The sequence below is a fragment of the Drosophila eugracilis genome, unplaced genomic scaffold (assembly GCF_018153835.1).
Source record: "Drosophila eugracilis isolate 14026-0451.02 unplaced genomic scaffold, ASM1815383v1 contig_2147, whole genome shotgun sequence".
NCBI classification, from domain to species: Eukaryota; Metazoa; Arthropoda; class Insecta; order Diptera; family Drosophilidae; genus Drosophila; species Drosophila eugracilis.
In genome coordinates this window covers 367,742-386,304 of record NW_024573030.1, presented here as the reverse complement: position 1 = coordinate 386,304, position 18,563 = coordinate 367,742, and the positions used below count along the sequence as shown (strand labels likewise).

General features: G+C 43.3%; 1 protein-coding gene across 3 annotated transcripts in view; it reads right to left on the bottom strand.

The window, feature by feature from the left end:
- Positions 1 to 4,822: 4,822 nt before the first annotated feature.
- Positions 4,823 to 18,563, bottom strand: part of LOC108118295 — a 49,836-nt gene continuing 36,095 nt past the window's right edge. The window contains exons 1-5 of one of the 3 annotated variants that reach the window (XM_017230905.2): positions 16,741 to 16,992; positions 11,961 to 12,458; positions 11,309 to 11,602; positions 10,266 to 10,394; positions 4,823 to 10,201 (exon numbers count right to left, since the gene is read on the bottom strand). In XM_017230905.2, the coding sequence (XP_017086394.1) occupies positions 5,744 to 10,201; positions 10,266 to 10,394; positions 11,309 to 11,602; positions 11,961 to 12,404 (5,325 nt within the window). In that variant the 5' untranslated portion in view covers positions 12,405 to 12,458; positions 16,741 to 16,992 and the 3' untranslated portion in view covers positions 4,823 to 5,743. Of the gene's footprint in view, positions 10,202 to 10,265; positions 10,395 to 11,308; positions 11,603 to 11,960; positions 12,459 to 16,740; positions 16,993 to 18,563 lie in introns of those variants that run through there. The other 2 variants (XM_017230906.2, XM_017230907.2) reach the window with 2 other exon arrangements.

Below are 18,563 nucleotides of genomic sequence, written 5' to 3'. Positions count from 1 at the left end.
AAGTTAGAGCTAAAAAACCGCAACAAATATTGAATTTTGATTATTTTGCGATTAAATCAGCACTCGCAGCAAAAGAGCAGTACACTAATGTAAAAAGTGGGTATAGGGGCTTAAAGTGTTGGTTGTAAGCTGCACAAAACAGTCATTGTTTTAGCTGTGCGGCTTGTTTTGACAAAGTTAGAGCTAAGAAACGGCAACACGGCCGTGCTCTGTGCTGTCAAAGGACGTAGCATAATTTCGGGCATAAAAAATCAGTTCTTTGGCCATAGCACAGCCAAAACTGGTCCAAATGAGGAATGTAATACCTCGTAGGGCTCGTAACTTGATTGCCATGATTCCCAATTGGCTTGCATTCAAATCTGGGAAACTTTATTTTTGGCCCATTTTCGAAAATTTTGATGATACCAAAAATGCAAATTTGGGCCAAAATTGACTTTCCCAAAATCGAAAAACGAGTGATAGGGGTAGTTAGTGTTGGTCGTTAGCAGCACAAAACAGTCGTTTTTTTGGCTGTGCGTCTTGTTTTGGCCGAGCTAGAGCTAAAAACCCGCAATAAAAGTTGCAAATTTCTGTTAAAAATGGGTTTCCTGATTTTTCAGTCCTTAAATTAGAGCTCGCATCAAAAAATCAGAGCAATAATGATAAAAGCAAGTATTAAGGTTTTAAGCTTCGATAGTAAGCTGCACAAAACAGTCATTGTTTTAGCTGTGCGGCTTTTTTTGACAATGTTAGAGCTAAGAAACGGCAACAAGGCCGTGCTCTGTGCTGTCAAAGGACGTAGCATAATTTCGGGCATAAAAAATCAGTTCTTTGGCCATAGCACAGCCAAAACTGGTCCAAATGAGGAATGTAATAGCTCGTAGGGCTCGTAACTTGATTGCCATGATTCCCAATTGGTTTGCATTCAAATCTGGGAAACTTCATTTTTGGCCCATTTTCGAAAATTTTGATGATGGTACCCCTTACCAAAAATGCAAATTTGGGCCAAAATTGACTTTCCCAAAATCGAAAAACGAGTGATAGGGGTAGTTAGTGTTGGTCGTTAGCAGCACAAAACAGTCGTTTTTTTGGCTGTGCGTCTTGTTTTGGCCGAGCTAGAGCTAAAAACCCGCAATAAAAGTTGCAAATTTCTGTTAAAAATGGGTTTCCTGATTTTTCAGTCCTTAAATTAGAGCTCGCATCAAAAAATCAGAGCAATAATGATAAAAGCAAGTATAAGGGTTTTAAGCTTCGATAGTAAGCTGCACAAAACAGTCATTGTTTTAGCTGTGCGGCTTTTTTTGACAATGTTAGAGCTAAGAAACGGCAACAAGGCCGTGCTCTGTGCTGTCAAAGGACGTAGCATAATTTCGGGCATAAAAAATCAGTTCTTTGGCCATAGCACAGCCAAAACTGGTCCAAATGAGGAATGTAATAGCTCGTAGGGCTCGTAACTTGATTGCCATGATTCCCAATTGGTTTGCATTCAAATCTGGGAAACTTAATTTTTGGCCCATTTTTGAAAATTTTGATGATGGTACCCCTTACCAAAAATGCAAATTTGGGCCAAAATTGACTTTCCCAAAATCGAAAAACGAGTGATAGGGGTAGTTAGTGTTGGTCGTTAGCAGCACAAAACAGTCGTTTTTTTGGCTGTGCGTCTTGTTTTGGCCGAGCTAGAGCTAAAAACCCGCAATAAAAGTTGCAAATTTCTGTTAAAAATGGGTTTCCTGATTTTTCAGTCCTTAAATTAGAGCTCGCATCAAAAAATCAGAGCAATAATGATAAAAGCAAGTATTAAGGTTTTAAGCTTCGATAGTAAGCTGCACAAAACAGTCATTGTTTTAGCTGTGCGGCTTTTTTTGACAATGTTAGAGCTAAGAAACGGCAACAAGGCCGTGCTCTGTGCTGTCAAAGGACGTAGCATAATAAAGCATAAAAATCAGTTCTTTGGCCATAGCACAGCCAAAACTGGTCCAAATGAGGAATGTAATAGCTCGTAGGGCTCGTAACTTGATTGCCATGATTCCCAATTGGGTTGCATTCAAATCTGGGAAACTTCATTTTTGGCCCATTTTCGAAAATTTTGATGATGGTACCCCTTACCAAAAATGCAAATTTGGGCCAAAATTGACTTTCCCAAAATCGAAAAACGAGTGATAGGGGTAGTTAGTGTTGGTCGTTAGCAGCACAAAACAGTCGTTTTTTTGGCTGTGCGTCTTGTTTTGGCCGAGCTAGAGCTAAAAACCCGCAATAAAAGTTGCAAATTTCTGTTAAAAATGGGTTTCCTGATTTTTCAGTCCTTAAATTAGAGCTCGCATCAAAAAATCAGAGCAATAATGATAAAAGCAAGTATTAAGGTTTTAAGCTTCGATAGTAAGCTGCACAAAACAGTCATTGTCTTAGCTGTGCGGCTTGTTTTGACAAAGTTAGAGCTAAGAAACGGCAACAAGGCCGTGCTCTGTGCTGTCAAAGGACGTAGCATAATAAAGCATAAAAATCAGTTCTTTGGCCATAGCACAGCCAAAACTGGTCCAAATGAGGAATGTAATACCTCGTAGGGCTCGTAACTTGATTGCCATGATTCCCAATTGGTTTGCATTCAAATCTGGGAAACTTCATTTTTGGCCCATTTTCGAAAATTTTGATGATGGTACCCCTTACCAAAAATGCAAATTTGGGCCAAAATTGACTTTCCCAAAATCGAAAAACGAGTGATAGGGGTAGTTAGTGTTGGTCGTTAGCAGCACAAAACAGTCGTTTTTTTGGCTGTGCGTCTTGTTTTGGCCGAGCTAGAGCTAAAAACCCGCAATAAAAGCTGCAAATTTCTGTTAAAAATGGGTTTCCTGATTTTTCAGTCCTTAAATTAGAGCTCGCATCAAAAAATCAGAGCAATAATGATAAAAGCAAGTATAAGGGTTTTAAGCTTCGATAGTAAGCTGCACAAAACAGTCATTGTTTTAGCTGTGCGGCTTGTTTTGACAAAGTTAGAGCTAAAAAACCGCAACAAATATTGAATTTTGATTATTTTGCGATTAAATCAGCACTCGCAGCAAAAGAGCAGTACACTAATGTAAAAAGTGGGTATAGGGGCTTAAAGTGTTGGTTGTAAGCTGCACAAAACAGTCATTGTTTTAGCTGTGCGGCTTGTTTTGACAAAGTTAGAGCTAAAAAACCGCAACAAATATTGAATTTTGATTATTTTGCGATTAAATCAGCACTCGCAGCAAAAGAGCAGTACACTAATGTAAAAAGTAGGTATAGGGGCTTAAAGTGTTGGTTGTAAGCTGCACAAAACAGTCATTGTTTTAGCTGTGCGGCTTGTTTTGACAAAGTTAGAGCTAAGAAACGGCAACACGGCCGTGCTCTGTGCTGTCAAAGGACGTAGCATAATTTCGGGCATAAAAAATCAGTTCTTTGGCCATAGCACAGCCAAAACTGGTCCAAATGAGGAATGTAATACCTCGTAGGGCTCGTAACTTGATTACCATGATTCCCAATTGGCTTGCATTCAAATCTGGGAAACTTCATTTTTGGCCCATTTTCGAAAATTTTGATGATGGTACCCCTTATCAAAAATGCGAAATTTGGGCCAAAATGGACTTTCCCAAAATCGAAAAACCAGTGATAGGGGTAGTTAGTGTTGGTCGTTAGCAGCACAAAACAGTCGTTTTTTTGGCTGTGCGTCTTGTTTTGGCCGAGCTAGAGCTAAAAACCCGCAATAAAAGCTGCAAATTTCTGTTAAAAATGGGTTTCCTGATTTTTCAGTCCTTAAATTAGAGCTCGCATCAAAAAATCAGAGCAATAATGATAAAAGCAAGTATGAGGGTTTTAAGCTTCGATAGTAAGCTGCACAAAACAGTCATTGTTTTAGCTTTGCGGCTTGTTTTGACAAAGTTAGAGCTAAGAAACGGCAACAAGGCCGTGCTCTGTGCTGTCAAAGGACGTATCATAATTTCGGGCATAAAAAATCAGTTCTTTGGCCATAGCACAGCCAAAACTGGTCCAAATGAGGAATGTAATACCTCGTAGGGCTCGTAACTTGATTGCCATGATTCCCAATTGGCTTGCATTCAAATCTGGGAAACTTCATTTGTGCCCCATTTTTGAAAATTTTGATGATGGTACCCCTTACCAAAAATGCGAATTTGGGCCAAAATTGACTTTCCCAAAATGGAAAACGAGTGATAGGGGTAGTTAGTGTTGGTCGTTAGCAGCACAAAACAGTCGTTTTTTTGGCTGTGCGTCTTGTTTTGGCCGAGCTAGAGCTAAAAACCCGCAATAAAAGTTGCAAATTGCTTTTAAAAATGGGTTTCCTGATTTTTCAGTCCTTAAATTAGAGCTCTCATCAAAAAATCAGAGCAATAATGATAAAAGCAAGTATAAGGGTTTTAAGCTTCGATAGTAAGCTGCACAAAACAGTCATTGTTTTAGCTGTGCGGCTTGTTTTGACAAAGTAAGATCTAAGAAACGGCAAGAAAGCCGTGTTCTCTGCTGTCAAAGGACGTAGCATAATTTCGGGCATAAAAAATCAGTTCTTTAGCCATAGCACAGCCAAAAATGGTCCAAATGAGGAATGTAATACCTCGTAGGGCTTATAAGTTGATTGCTATGATATTTTAGCTCTAACTTTGTCGAAACAAGACGCTATGCTATGACAAAGAAACTAAGCAATATAAGAGCCTCCTTAAGCTCATTCTGACAATGGTTTCCTCAGCGATTAGCTTTTCATTTAACTTTTTTTAAAGTTTTATGGTAGGATAAATATGTTTTACCACAAACGAATAATTACACTCCTTTTATTGTACATATTTATTAAAAAAATAATATTTTACCATTTTTGCGGATGACACGCATCTCTTTTCTTCATATATTTTCATTTGAATATCTTTATAATTTATATCTTTATAAGTATATATAAACACTATAAATACACGGAATCGTTTAAATGCATAAAACACAAAAAATACTCTTAGATAATCTAAAACTCATTAAGTACGAAAATAGAAAAAAATTATTACTATGGCTATACTAAAACTTATAAAAAAAATATTTAAAAAAAAATGGAAATGCGAGTGTCGTTGGACAACAGCACGCACAAGGAAGCTCAACGACTGAGTTTCAAACTTCTGACGTCACACACATAAAAATATTTATAGTTAACTTGTGAAAAAAAGTAATTCAAATTCGTTGTCAAAAAAAAAAAACATTTGATTGATGGAGGAGAACGGCTGTCCAGGCTTTGGGTGTATTAGTATCTGGGAATGCGTTTAGTCAGGCGATCGATGTCCAATGGGGCGACGGGTGGTGTTGAGGATGCTGCGGCTAGAATTTACTATTCAATTCGCTGCATCGTTCACGAACAACTCAATTCCTAGCAAGTATATATGTAGGTGTGGATGGGCGTGTACAATATGCTTGTGTGCGTGTGCTGGGGGACATTGACACTGATGTGATTAGTGAGTGGTGGTGGCATTGGTGGGTGGGTAATGTATCACAGCGGAAACTTCTCATGTGGAACCATAGAAGGACTGTGTTCCCCCTCCGTTTTTGCGTTCCGCTATTTCTTAAGTCCTGAAATCATTGCTGCGCCTGGCACCTTTCATCCATCCTAATATCATTACATCTATGTATTTATAACCATGCTATGTACATCCTTGGCGGATCCTTATTGGCGACGTGGCAGCATTGCATTGCTTGAGATTAACGGGTTCCATGTACGGCTAGAAAGTTGCACTAGAGATGGTCGGAGGTCGAATCTTCATCATCTGCGCTGATTCAGCATTTGCAGGTAGTACTCGCAGTTCGTGCAATATACCGCCGGAGCGATCACATGGCGCTTGCGGCATAAGTTGCACTCGACGGCTTTGGCCGAGGCCTTGACAATGGCATTGTTGTAGACGCGGGTAGGTATGGCGGTGATAGCAGCCGAGGAAGTGGCCCCCGCTGCCGAGGCTCCAGGTGTGGCTCCCGGAAGTCCTGATCCTGATGACCCTGCCTCGGGCAATCCATTCTTTTGCGGTGGTGGCGGTGGTGGTGGCATGTAATCGGATTCTCCCTTGGTTCCCGGTTCAAAGCTCACCTTTTTTTGCACTGGCTTGGCCATCAGTTGTTGTTGCTGTTGCAGCTGATGCTGCAATTGTTGCTGCTGCTGGGCATTAGGTAATGGATAGTAGGATCCTGCTGCAGCCGGCTGATATCCATGTGGTAGGGGTACACGCTGATAAGGCGAAGGTAGAGGCACTTGCTCGGAATTTCCCGCATTGCCATTGCTAAAGTAACCCAAGCTGAGTTGCTGTGAAGCCTGCTGTTGCTGTTGCTGTTGTTGCTGTAGCTGTTGCTGCTGCAATTGCTGGTGTTTCTGTAATGGACCATAGTAGTTGCCTGGTTGAGGATGATACATAAGGCGCGGCATGGAGGTATACTGAGCATCTAATTGCTGCAAATGCTGCTGGCTCGCAATACCGCTCATACTGGTACGATGTTGCTGCTGCTGGTGATGCAGTTCTTGTTGCTGCTGTTGTTGTTGTTGCTGTTGTTGTTGCTGTTGTTGTTGCTGTTGTTGTTGCTGTTGCTGCTGCTGCTGATAATGCATCCTTTGCACATATCGCTGCATATCTGCTGTGGCTGCCGGTGGTCTGCCCAACATGGGCGATGGCTGCTGCTGCAATTGCTGTTGCTGTTGCAGTTGTTGCAGTTGCTGTTGCCGTGGCTGCGCTTCTGTCTGCAAACGCATCATATTCTGCTGCTGCTGCTGTATCATTTGGGCGGTGACTTTCTCGTTGGGATGCTGAGCAGTCCGTAGCACCCTCTCCAATATGGGATTGGGTATAAAGTCATCATCCTCCTCGTTTCCAGCAGTGGCAACCAGGATTACCTGATCGCAGAAAGAAACACTCTTTTTCTTCACCCTCTTCGGTGGGGCAGCAACTCCATTTTGGTTCAATGTCTGCTGCACCATTGTGTTGAGCAGCTCCACCTCGCGTATCTCCTCGGCAATCTGGGATTGGGTCATTTCGTATTTGGGCTTCGGCAGCAGTTGGTGGGCGCTGACTGCGGTGGGAAGAGAATTTCTCAACGTTGGCATTGAGTCAACCTCATCCACATCTATTTTGGCACTGGGTAGCCCGTTCATCTGAGTACGCAGCTGTCCTGTCTGCTGACCCTGTCCTGGTTGAGACAACAACTCCTGTGAGGCATACGATCGTATGGATGTTTGCTCAAAGCGATGGGCCAAATCCCTCACACTAGATGGCGATGAGGCCTCCAGTTTTCGTTGCATAGCCCTCAGATCACTGGCCTGCTTCGCTTGCAGCTCCTTTAGCCAGGTAGCATCTGCTGTACCTGCTCCTAAATGATTGGCCTGTTCCTTTCTTAACTTCAGAAGATGCTGGCGCTGCTGCAACTGGGCCAAAATGCTGGTGGTGCCCTCCAAGGAATCTAATTGCTGGCGCTGGTGCTTACTGGCTGCCTCCAAGGCCTGTAGCTGACTTAATTGCTGGTTGAGTGGTTCCAGATCCAATTCTGGGGGTGGTGGTGGTGGGAAATCCTCGCTGGCCTGTCGCGAATGACAAGCAGAGTGTGGCGGACTCGGATATGGAGGCAGTTCCATGGGTGGTGGTAGTGGCAACTCTTCCTGGCCAGCCAACATTTGCAGATCCTTAAGAGGGCTTTGCTCCGAATGCACCTGGGCGCAGGTGGTGATGATCGTCTGGCAGGAATCCTCGCTAATCGAGGTGTTCGAGCTCATGGCCGACAGATTGGACAAATTGGCCTCATGGTGGAACTGCTGTTGTTGCTGCTGCGGGGTCAAAGTGGAACTGGTTCTCATAGGCGGCGGTGGTGCCACCTTAGGCACCATAGTCAATTGTCTTCCACTGCCGTGAAAGCTTTTGCGCATCAGCTTGCTTCTCTCCAGGTTTGGATTTGGATTGCTACCAGCTCCTGAATTCGAGCCCGATCCGGATCCTGGATAATCAAAGTGACCCTCAGAGATGTAGCCACTCATGCCGTGCCCGTGCTTACCCAAACCCACGGCACTGTCGTCTACAGAGCTACCCAACAGGGTTCCCGCGGTCGTCACGCCCTGGACAGGATAATGCGGATGATGGGTCATACTAGCATTGGCTGCCACGTCGTCTACCGCCTCGGTGAGATCCGGCATGGAGCGATTCTTCCGACGGATGAGCCCACCCATCAGCAGTTTGCGCCTGATCTTGTGCTGCTTCTTGCCGCTCTTGTCCTTCTCCTTCTTCTCGTCCTTATCCTCTTTATGCTTCTTTAACGTGTCCTTGGCATTAACAAGAAGCGTTTCCGTGAGTGAAAATTCGCGTGTAAGCTTGTTGCGATCCTCGCTGCGACTACGCTTCTCCTTCTCCTTGTCCTTGCGACCGAACAGGGAGCGACTCTCCCTCTCTGGTTTTCCTGGACTGGCGGCCAACTGCTTTTCCTGCTCGTACTCAATGGCATTGTCATCACAGGTGGAAGCTGAGGCCAAGGCCTTCAGGGGACTCTTGCGCTTCGGCAGCGTGGCATAGATCTCGATGCTGGCGGGAATCTGCTGTTGGATCTGCTGGATTTGCTGAATCTGCTGAATTTGCTGGAACTGCATCTGCTGCTCCTTCTCCAGTGTCCGATCCTTACTATTTTGGCGGACGTGCTTCACACTACTCGTGCTACCTTCGCGCATGTGCTTAAGCTCCGGCATGGCCTCGGTTTCGGCGCCCTTCTCCACCAGAATCCGACGGTGCAGACTCCGAGCTCGCATTACGCAAGTATTGTGCTTCATCCGGGCAAAGGTCATCGTGTGGGGATTGCTGTACGGTGCATCCATGGCCGCCCGCGCCCTACCAGCTGCCGCATTGCAAAGCACTAGGGCTGTTTCCAGATCATGCGACTCCTCAACCAACCGCGACTTCTCCAGCAACTGATCCGCTTCGTGGCAGAGTTTTTCGCAATCCCCGGACAGGGCCAACTGTCCATGACCATGTCCGTGGTTTACCACTGCTCCACCGTTTTGAACTACACCCATGGCGGCTTCGGGAATCTTGGCCAACTGGGGATTCAAGGCATGTTTGGGTGGATATGAGTCTGTGGAGCTCAGTGAAAAGGAGTCGTAGCCCGGATCATAGGGCAATCCATGTCGCGTAGGACTCTGAGGCACTGCTGCCACGCCCCTCTTGGCTACCATGTACAGGTAGGGATTATCCAGCGTGGTAGAACTTGCCGAACTGGCGCTATTCCGATCTCCAGACCAATTGCCCGAGTCTCGACGACGTGGCTGATTCAGATGCTCCGGCATGGTGAGACCATCGCTGGGAGGCGAACTGCCGTTGGAGGAGGCGTGTCCCGAGCTTGATTCCGCACTGTGGCTGCGCTGCAGTTGCAAATGTTGCCTTCTTGCTAACTGGGCACTCAACACCGCCTCGATGGGTTTCCGACTTAGAAAGCCTCCATCTTTGTCCGCATTCTGCTGGCTGACGGGTACACCATTGCCTCCTCCAATCTTATCTTGAATCACACTGAGATTCTGGTACTGAGCACTCAGCACATGCTCCACCGTTTTGCGGCTAATATAGGCATCCGTTTCATCGGTGCCCATGGCCAGACTGCCCGAAAATATGTTCTTTTGGATCACACTCAGGTTCTGATAATCATTGGTGGGTGTCCTCAGGGGAGTCGGGGTAATTGCCCTTCTTGTGTTGCCCAAACTAGGCTTCTCTGGGCTCGGGGTCACTGCTCGGCGAACCACAGAAGCACCATTGGCTGGTGCACTGGCCGGCATGGCAACGTCCACGTGATTGACACCACCACCGTTTCCCAACGCAGGCTGCTGTGGAACCGCGTAGAGCAGCAGGAGTGGCTGATATCTTCCACGACTGCACTTGTCCACCACACCCTCCCAGCTGGGACCAACTTCCTTTACGTTCGCATCATCAAAGTAGACCCAAACTTTGAGCTTTGTGTGGAAAAAGAAGGTGGTGTAATGCTTGCCGTAGTAGGACACGATGCCCACCAGTTCGTGTTGGGTCTGCTGCGCCCATCGCTGTTCGCTGACTTGGTGGAAAACATCACCCAGTCTCAAACTGGTGCCCACGGCCTTTAGAACAGCATGAACCTGATCCGCCGCTGGCCGCTCTGAGTCCCAAACAATGCCAATGGACACTACATCCGGGCGATTGAGCAGGGCCCTGCATATCCCAATTTTGGCGCCACATGTGTTCTATTGAAAAATATAAAATATTGGTAAGGCTTGCAGATATACTAACGTTAGTCTGACAACTTACCGGACAATCGCGAATGTCGCCCATGTTGCCGGCGGCCCTTAAAAGTTGGCCAAAACTCAACTGCTGGTGGGATTGCAGAGCCAGACTCTTTTGAGAGGTTAAGGCCGAGGCGGAGACATAGTGCACCATCTGTGGGAGAACAGAGATTAGAAGTCAATTAGCCATCTGCGGAATATGGTCAAGACGGAAGTCCTACGCCCACAAATTTTCAACTGATTCTGCTGGCACGTGCTTACGTCACCCTAAAATGTATACATTTATCGATAATCTTGCCCCTTTTAAGGGACCAACTGGTCCGGTAGCTGATTCTGCAATGATCTGCATGTGCCCGACAATAACCCATAACCTGTTTGCTCAGACCAGATCGCTAATAATCACCCAACTAACTGTTCTCGGACGGAGAGACAAGTGGCAGACAGTTAAGAGATTTAAGAATTTAAAGACACCGTAAGTGCAACATCGAATGTTGCAGGTGTTCTGTGTTCCAAACTGGAACCCACGCCACGAGCTCGAATCTGATTCGATCTCCGATCGTATCTGCTATTAGCGGTCCATAGCATTTGGGCAACAGCAATTGGGGGAACAAACAAACGGGTTGCCTACACTCGCAGAAAAGTTCAAGGATTGTTTTTAAGCTAATGTAATATATATCTTACCTAAAGCTTTTGCATAAACACTTTAGTTAATTTTGGTAACTTTGGAAAAAGGTTAGATCTAAGCTTACTGCCAAAAGTTAATCAGGCTTAATAAGGTGAACTTTAAAGATGCAAATAGTATGCGAAAGTAGAACACAAAACAGAGAAACAAGTCAGGTGGGTATTAACAAATACAAAACAGATCTTAAAATGAGCCATATTTAAGAACTTTCAATCTCTTCCGCTTATAAATTTTTAATCCTTATTACTTCAAATTTTTAATGAGCTCCTCATTGTATTCTAATTATGACTTGATTTCTAAATGAAGTAAATTAACCTTTTGCTGAATTTCGGTCATATTAGCTAGGTGTTTATAAAATCATGCCTAAAACTGGATCAATAACTTACCTGTGTGAAGGGCAGCTGCTCGGAGTTGGCTCCGCACTTGCAGACGCTCTGTTCGATGACACGCATGGCGAATCTTCGGTGGGCGATGCAGGCGGAGGATTCACAGGAATCGCCATCATCTGATGAAATGTGCGAGTGGACGCGGTGTAGCAGAAGTTCAAAGCACTCGGCGGCATCACCCAAACATCCGAGTGGGAATCGTCGTCCTGCTAACGGACCACTTGCCAAGGCCCGGCGCAGTGGCTCCGGACACAAAGCGGGCTCAGAACTGGTCTGCAGCTGTTGGAAGAGTTCCTGTTTTATGATGAAAAAAAAAAATAGTGGTTAGCATTATACTTAAGAAATTTGTATACAAATTTTGTTAACTTTTTTAACTAAAGACATTGCTGAGTAATCTTACAAGCCTACTGCGTTTTAAAAACTAATCAGTGGTTACTGCAGCTGGTAAATATTCAGTACTTCCTGTATTACATAAGTAATGCTTAAAGTGATTACCATATACATAACTAAAACTTGTGAAGAAAATTATAATAATTTAAAAGAAGCATTAATCTAACTAATACTATGCACTTCTATGATTCGTTCATTTATACTCGGTTTCATCTTATTTAGAATTATGATTTCCGTATGTTATAATTTTCCCTGGACTTACAATAACTGCATTAATGCATCGATCCCGTTCTGAGTTTCCCGCGACGCTAATATTGCTGCCATTAATATTGCCATTGCTATTATTGTTATAGCCCAGTACAGCCAATTCCACGCTACTGGCCACTTTGGCCATGGCACTGACCGACTTCTGCTTCGACTGTTGGCGAGTTAAAGTGGCCGACTTGTCGGCTCCATCGAGGATAAGTTTGCGGGGGCTACTCCTTGGCAGAGTGCCGCCATTGTTGCTGATCAGGTGATTCAGTTGGGGGTGAACTATTTGAACAGGAACGGTAACAGGAGATGTCGATGATGTGGTTGTGGTATTTGGTGATCCTGTTCCTCCTCCTAATCCCGTTCCTGAAAGTACTGCTCCTCCAGCTCCTGACGGAGCCACAACTCCCACCAAATTGGTGGGTTCTTTCCTCTTGTAGCGGAACTTGATCATCTTGTTGTAGTCTGGTAATCAGAGCCTTAATGTTGTCTATCAACCAACATGGCACTGTGAAAATTTCGGTAAAAAAAATTGCTTAGCTTTCGCCCTTCCTTTTTGATTTTTTTTTTATAGCTCTCAAGTTTTTGGCCAGGCAGGGTGTTAAGTGTTATATTCTCTAGTCAGCAGGAATAAACCAAAAGGGGAAGTCAGCCAACGGAAGTGCAAACAGAAGTGCAAAGTCAGCCCACAAAAAAACACAAACGTCAAATTACAAACTGCAACCCTCAGCAATTAAAGAGGAAGTTTAATAGCAATACTACCAGGCAATTAAAGGTACTTCTTGGCATGTCGTATGGATCGATAACAGCTGCGACAGGTTTCTCGGACCATCATTTGGCACACCCTAAGCCTGAACTCAACTGGACTGGACTTGACTTTCGCTTTTGGCCTGCTCTCGACCTCATTTGCGGCCAATCGAAAGTTTCGCCAGCCAAACCGGTCCATAATCCAATCCATCGAGACAAAGTTCTCTAGCCCCAGAAAACTCAGGCGATTCAGCGGTTTCTTAAAACTGAAGAAAAAACTGAACAGCAAATTGCATGTGCAGCGTTAAGCAGTAAGCGGTAAGCGCCGAGCGGTAAAGCGGTCTAATGTTGCCGCCTGACAACCGCTGACGCCTTGAAAATAAAGTGCCACTCGATAGAACCCGAGACCCGGGGCTCCAGTCCAACTTAAATGGAGTTCCAGGGGATACGAGGGGCTTTCAGGGGTTACATTATGACGCCATATGCGACATATGGCTGAGATCTGTAAACGCCTTTTGCCGTTTCTGCTGTCAATTACAATTGTTTGGCCCAAAGCAACGGCAATCCGACACGAACAATGAGACGACCAAAAATACAGGCCAATATGCACAGAACACAATATTCGTGACTTTCAAGAACCATGCTTAAAGCTTTTAAAAATGTATTAATTTAATTAGGAAAATATATCAGAAATATAAGTTAATTATTTATATCGTTCTGATAATAACCATTAATGTGCTCTGTATGTAAAATATATAGAAAGATTTAATAAATATTAATTGAATATTCTTCAAGTGCTTATGCATTTACCTGAGTCCCAATAAGTAAATGCAAAAATACACAAAAGATCGGGGTTGCACACGCAATACTTGGAACCGAATTGGGACTAGAATCGGCGCAATTAACACTTGTCAACTGTTTGAGTTTTCGAACGGGAAAAGGGAGAAAGGTTGAGAGGAAGGAGTTTGAGTTGTGAGTTCATCAGTTTGCAGTTGCCTACACTGTGCTGCATGACTAAGTGTTCAAGTTCAAGTAGAGAAAAATGCACACAAAATATACAGCAAACAACAGGCAATAAAGGGTGGCAAGATGAATTTGCATACGAAAACGTTCGAAAAACCTATCCTCAAAATCAATTAATATATGTGTATACGTTTTAAGTTCCATAAACATTGAAAATATTGATGTTTTTTTTTACTCTCGCACAAAATAGAAAATGGAGGCATTCGCCCAGAGGTGACTGCACTTTTGGGTGACAATTTTGGATTTTATGGCCAGCGATCTGGCCCGAAACATAAAAAATGTTTAATAAGCGGAAAAGCCGCCGTTGGCGAGCGGAAGTTGGGACAGGGAAAACTCACTGATTTCCAGTTTTATTTATTTGTTTTTTGTTGTACTTGGGTCGTATCCCCTCCTAATTGTTTTTCCAGGTAGAGTGCAGTGGTTCCTGCCCTCTTCAGTTGTTATATAATTGCCCATTCAATGGACAAAACAGTTGCATGCTAATTAGTCCGGGGGCACAAAAATCAAACGTCACGCTCTTTAATTCCCGCTTTTGGGCCACCAAACAGAAACTGAACCACTGGACCAACATGTTGCCACATAAAAAGTGGAAGTTGGCGAATCATTTAGGCCATGTAATTAGTCGGCAATTGACCAACAATTTGCGCCAAGTGCGCAACTGCAAAAGCCCAAGGGATTGATCGTGAAATGCGATCACTCCGGCTTGCAATAGCAAACTTGAAATGAAGCTGCTTCGGTGTCTTCTACAAATGAAAATGTCTTGCTAAATGTGTGTTAAGTTTAATCTCCCTACTGCAATTTAACTGCTAAATTAAAGTGATGCTATAAATATCAAGAAATACATTAAGAAAATAATGTTTTCTGTGGAACTAAATAATTTGCTAAAAATGTTAGTCTTCTTTTAGTTTAGCCACTATTTGATCTTTAGCTATTTCATTTCTTGTGTTTTATTTGCAAATATAAATTCCAGCAGGGTAATTTCAATTTGCCAGTAGTGCATCGCAATAGTCTGATGTTTTGCCCTCCATTTTGTGGATCATGTCTTCAGACTCGAGTTTGATTTGCTCTTTCGGATTTCGCTCGCCTTTGATTTGTAAGTCGAGTCTCGAGTCTCGGGTCGATTCGATGAGGCGACACTTGGCGGGGAAACTGAACTGGCAGTCCTTGAGACCCCAGCCGACACTATTTATAGATCGGGGGCTTTGGGACTTTAGCTTTGCACACCTCAAAACCGATCGTAGATACACACCAGAGTTAGAGATACAGATACAGAAACAGAAACGTATTGAGAGCTTTGGGGAGCTGTTTCTCAAATGCAAAACAAGTTGGCAACACAAACTGGCCTGCAGCTAAATGTTTCCATTTATTATTATTACTTCTTATTATTGCTGCTGGCTTCTGTTGTTGTTTTATTCGCTCTTTTTTGTTTGTTTTTGTTTTATATTATTTTTCTTTTGCAAACTTGATGATTTATGGACTTTAATTGTTAAGCCACAAGCGGGGGCCTAAACGCTAGCTTTAGCTGAATGTATCTGCTTCCGCAATTACAGAGGCAACAAAGAGCCAGAACTGACCTTTTTCTCAGCCAGATTGAGACAAAGAGCGAGTCTACCTGTAGTCGGTCCAAATGTGGGAACAACACACGTGCAACAACCCACTAGCAACCAGCAACCAGAAAATCAGCAACCTGCAACTAACAACTTGCAACCCGGGTTGCAGATGTCTCAAGCCGAGAATCCAACAGCGAAAACAGCGATGGCAAGCTGATAAATGAGGCATAGAAAAAGGAAGGTACATGGCAAGAAGTATTCCTATGCTTTGTGATTGGGAATAATGGGAAACCAAGCTGGTGAGTTTCTATACAAAACAGGCAGAGATAGCAATAAAAATGGTGTACAATTGCACGGATGTATAGTAAAAGAAAGCCCTTGAAATATATACATTTGATATGTTTGATTTAGTTATTCAAAGTTTATCGTTGTAACGCTTTTAGAATATAAACCATTTTAGCTCTTAAAATATGAATATTTTAAAGTGTATTAAATAGGAAACACTGTCATATACAAAAAAACAAGTGCTATTCGTCTGCATTGAAAGGTGAAAGGGGCAGTGTAACCTGTGCAACCTGTAGCAACCTGTGATTGCCGCACGTGAGGCGACTGCTTAATGGCTGCCTAATGGCTATATTTTTCTCCTCACATATTTACATATGCCAGGCAGGCGTTGGAGGCCCAAGAATTACCCATAAATATACAAATCTGCCGCTTAATATTCGATTGGGGCAAAAAAGTCCAAGAACAAGTTGAAGACGAAGAAGTCGCGGCATTCTGATGGCCATGATAATCACGATGATGATAATGATGGTGGATGGCTGGGCTAGTGACATATGGCTTGGGCCGAAAGAAGGAACCCATGGCATGCATTTCAATTGAGGGAGTGGAGTGTCCATGCAAATTGAAAACTCTAACAGAAACACTCCCCTTTTAAGTCCACAAGCGAAAAAATCGCACTTAAAGATCGCGATCGCGTGATTCCCTGGACTTTCCCTGGGGAAACCCATGGGTCTTGAGAAATAAATATATAGCTTGGCTATGCGAAAAAGAGCCTGCGTGCGGCGCTCAGATTAATTTTTAATAAGCAGCATAAATGCATTAGACGAGTGCCCACTGTACCCGTTCGTAGCAGGTTTCCACGAAGGCTGCGGGCTGCCAGGCATTTACATACCAAAAGATCTTCACAAAAGGTGAGGAAAAAACAAGTTGGCAGTTGGCGGTTGTCGGTCTTAAGCCATTTGGACCGCTATGATTTTTGAAGCGGACCCACCGGACCCACATGCTCGTCGAATATCAAAGAATCAATAATCAGAGAAAAAACACAAAAACTGGTAATTCCATGTGAACAACACCAAACTGAGATCTCAAACTCCTTTGTGTCAATTTATTCTCTTCCAAAAACCAAACCCAAAAAACTGGCCAAAAACTTGAGTTCTGTTTCAACTTTTGTTTGAGTTTTCAACTTACGCAAACATTTGTTTTTTTTTCTTTGTGTATATATATTAATTCCAATGATTTATCTTGACTTTAGCACACAACTCCGAAGCTCTTTATGTTTGCTAAATCTTTTAGGGTAAACTTTTTCAGGCACCAGAAAAAAATATGAGTTTTTTTTAACTTATTAGGGATCAGCGTTTGTTCTTTTTGCCGCGCGCGCAATTCTTCACTCTGGTTTCAAATGATATTCCATTCTGGCTGGGTTCTATGGTTAAAGCGACCGACCGCCGATAAAAACACGTCCGCCGACTGGTAAATTTGCCTCGCAACTGAAACTCGTTTGGTCGCTTGGCTTTTGGCCATCCAAAATGAGAGAGGGCAAGAGATGTATGTATGACCAAGAGAGTGGCCAAAGCAGTGAGTGGCTCTCTGTAGAAACTGGTTTTCCAGGGGAACAAGAACTTCAGTTATATCAACAGCGAACTCACCTGAGCAAGCCCAAAACCCGAACCGTACCCAAGCCGAATCCAAAAACGGGGGAGTTTGTCTTGTAGTAGGGCAAACAGGTAAATGTCTTGGCCGAGCAGGTAAACGGCTCTCTCTCTCTCTCTCTCTCTCTTGTTTTGAGATTTTCAATTCTCCGATTTGATTCTCAGATTTCCACACTCGAAACACCCTGTGGTGTACTGTCTCAGACTTACCTCAATTGGAATGACAAATGCAGGCAACGTTTTGAAGAAAAGTCCAAATCATCTTGCAACTTAGATAATAGACCAGAACATATTTTCATGGCAGACCAAAGACCAGTCTTGGAGTCTGTGGCCATGGTTGTCTTTGGTACGCAGATTGCAAGATCTTCAGTTTTATGAGTCAGATTGTAATAGCGGAAACGCCAAAGAAACGCGTGCGCATGCGCCGACCCTACTAAGCCGAATTCAAAACCGAAAAAACCCCTACGATTCCTCGGAAAACCTTAATAAATTCAATCATCCATAAACCTTGTAGCCCAAATAATGCGATTAAAGACAAAATGAAAGAAAAGACTAGGTTTTTATCTAGCTTGTAGGTGGAGTGGTAAAAGTAAGACACGTTATCGTGCCACGGAAGATGCCACAGTTCCCCTTTAAAAAAAAAGAGGCATAAACAAAAGGCCTCTTTCTTTGCGGAGTTTAAGAGTTTTAGACCATCCACCCGCCAACAAGTTCATGACTCAAAAAGAAGCGAGAGTTCGGTCTTCGAAACTGGAGTCAAAGTGTGACTCATAAAGAGTCTTCGACTGTGCAATGTCTGTTGATTGATTGTGCCCCAAAATCAATGGCACACAAAACTGAGATGCAGCAGTGAAAGGAATTGCATTGGATATGTTTACATAATAGCCAACAGATGCACAAAAATATAGCGAAATATTTGGCAGCTAGAAAATGGCGCGATCATTATTATGTTATTAAAATAATCAACAACTGGTACAAGCTTCATCTACATATAAACATAAAGCTCCTTTTCCTTTAATATTTTCCCCTAAAAACACAGAACTGATCAATCAACTTTGGCTAAAACGTTTTGACCATTTTAGAAATCGGATAGCCCAAAAACAAAATACTAAACAATTTGATGGATTGACACGCTGAGAGTTCTTTCTCTAATATGTCAAATGCAAAACTAGACAATAAAAAAATATCATACAAAAACCCAAGAAAACTATTCAATAATTGATGGATTCTTCGTTGGCGATTGACTGCATTTGTCAAGGCGGTAAATAAAATGTTGTCTTCTTTGTGTACGAATAAAAAAACCTTCATATCGCACGTCGAACGAATAAATTGAAGAAATAATAAAACAAAAAACAAAAAAGC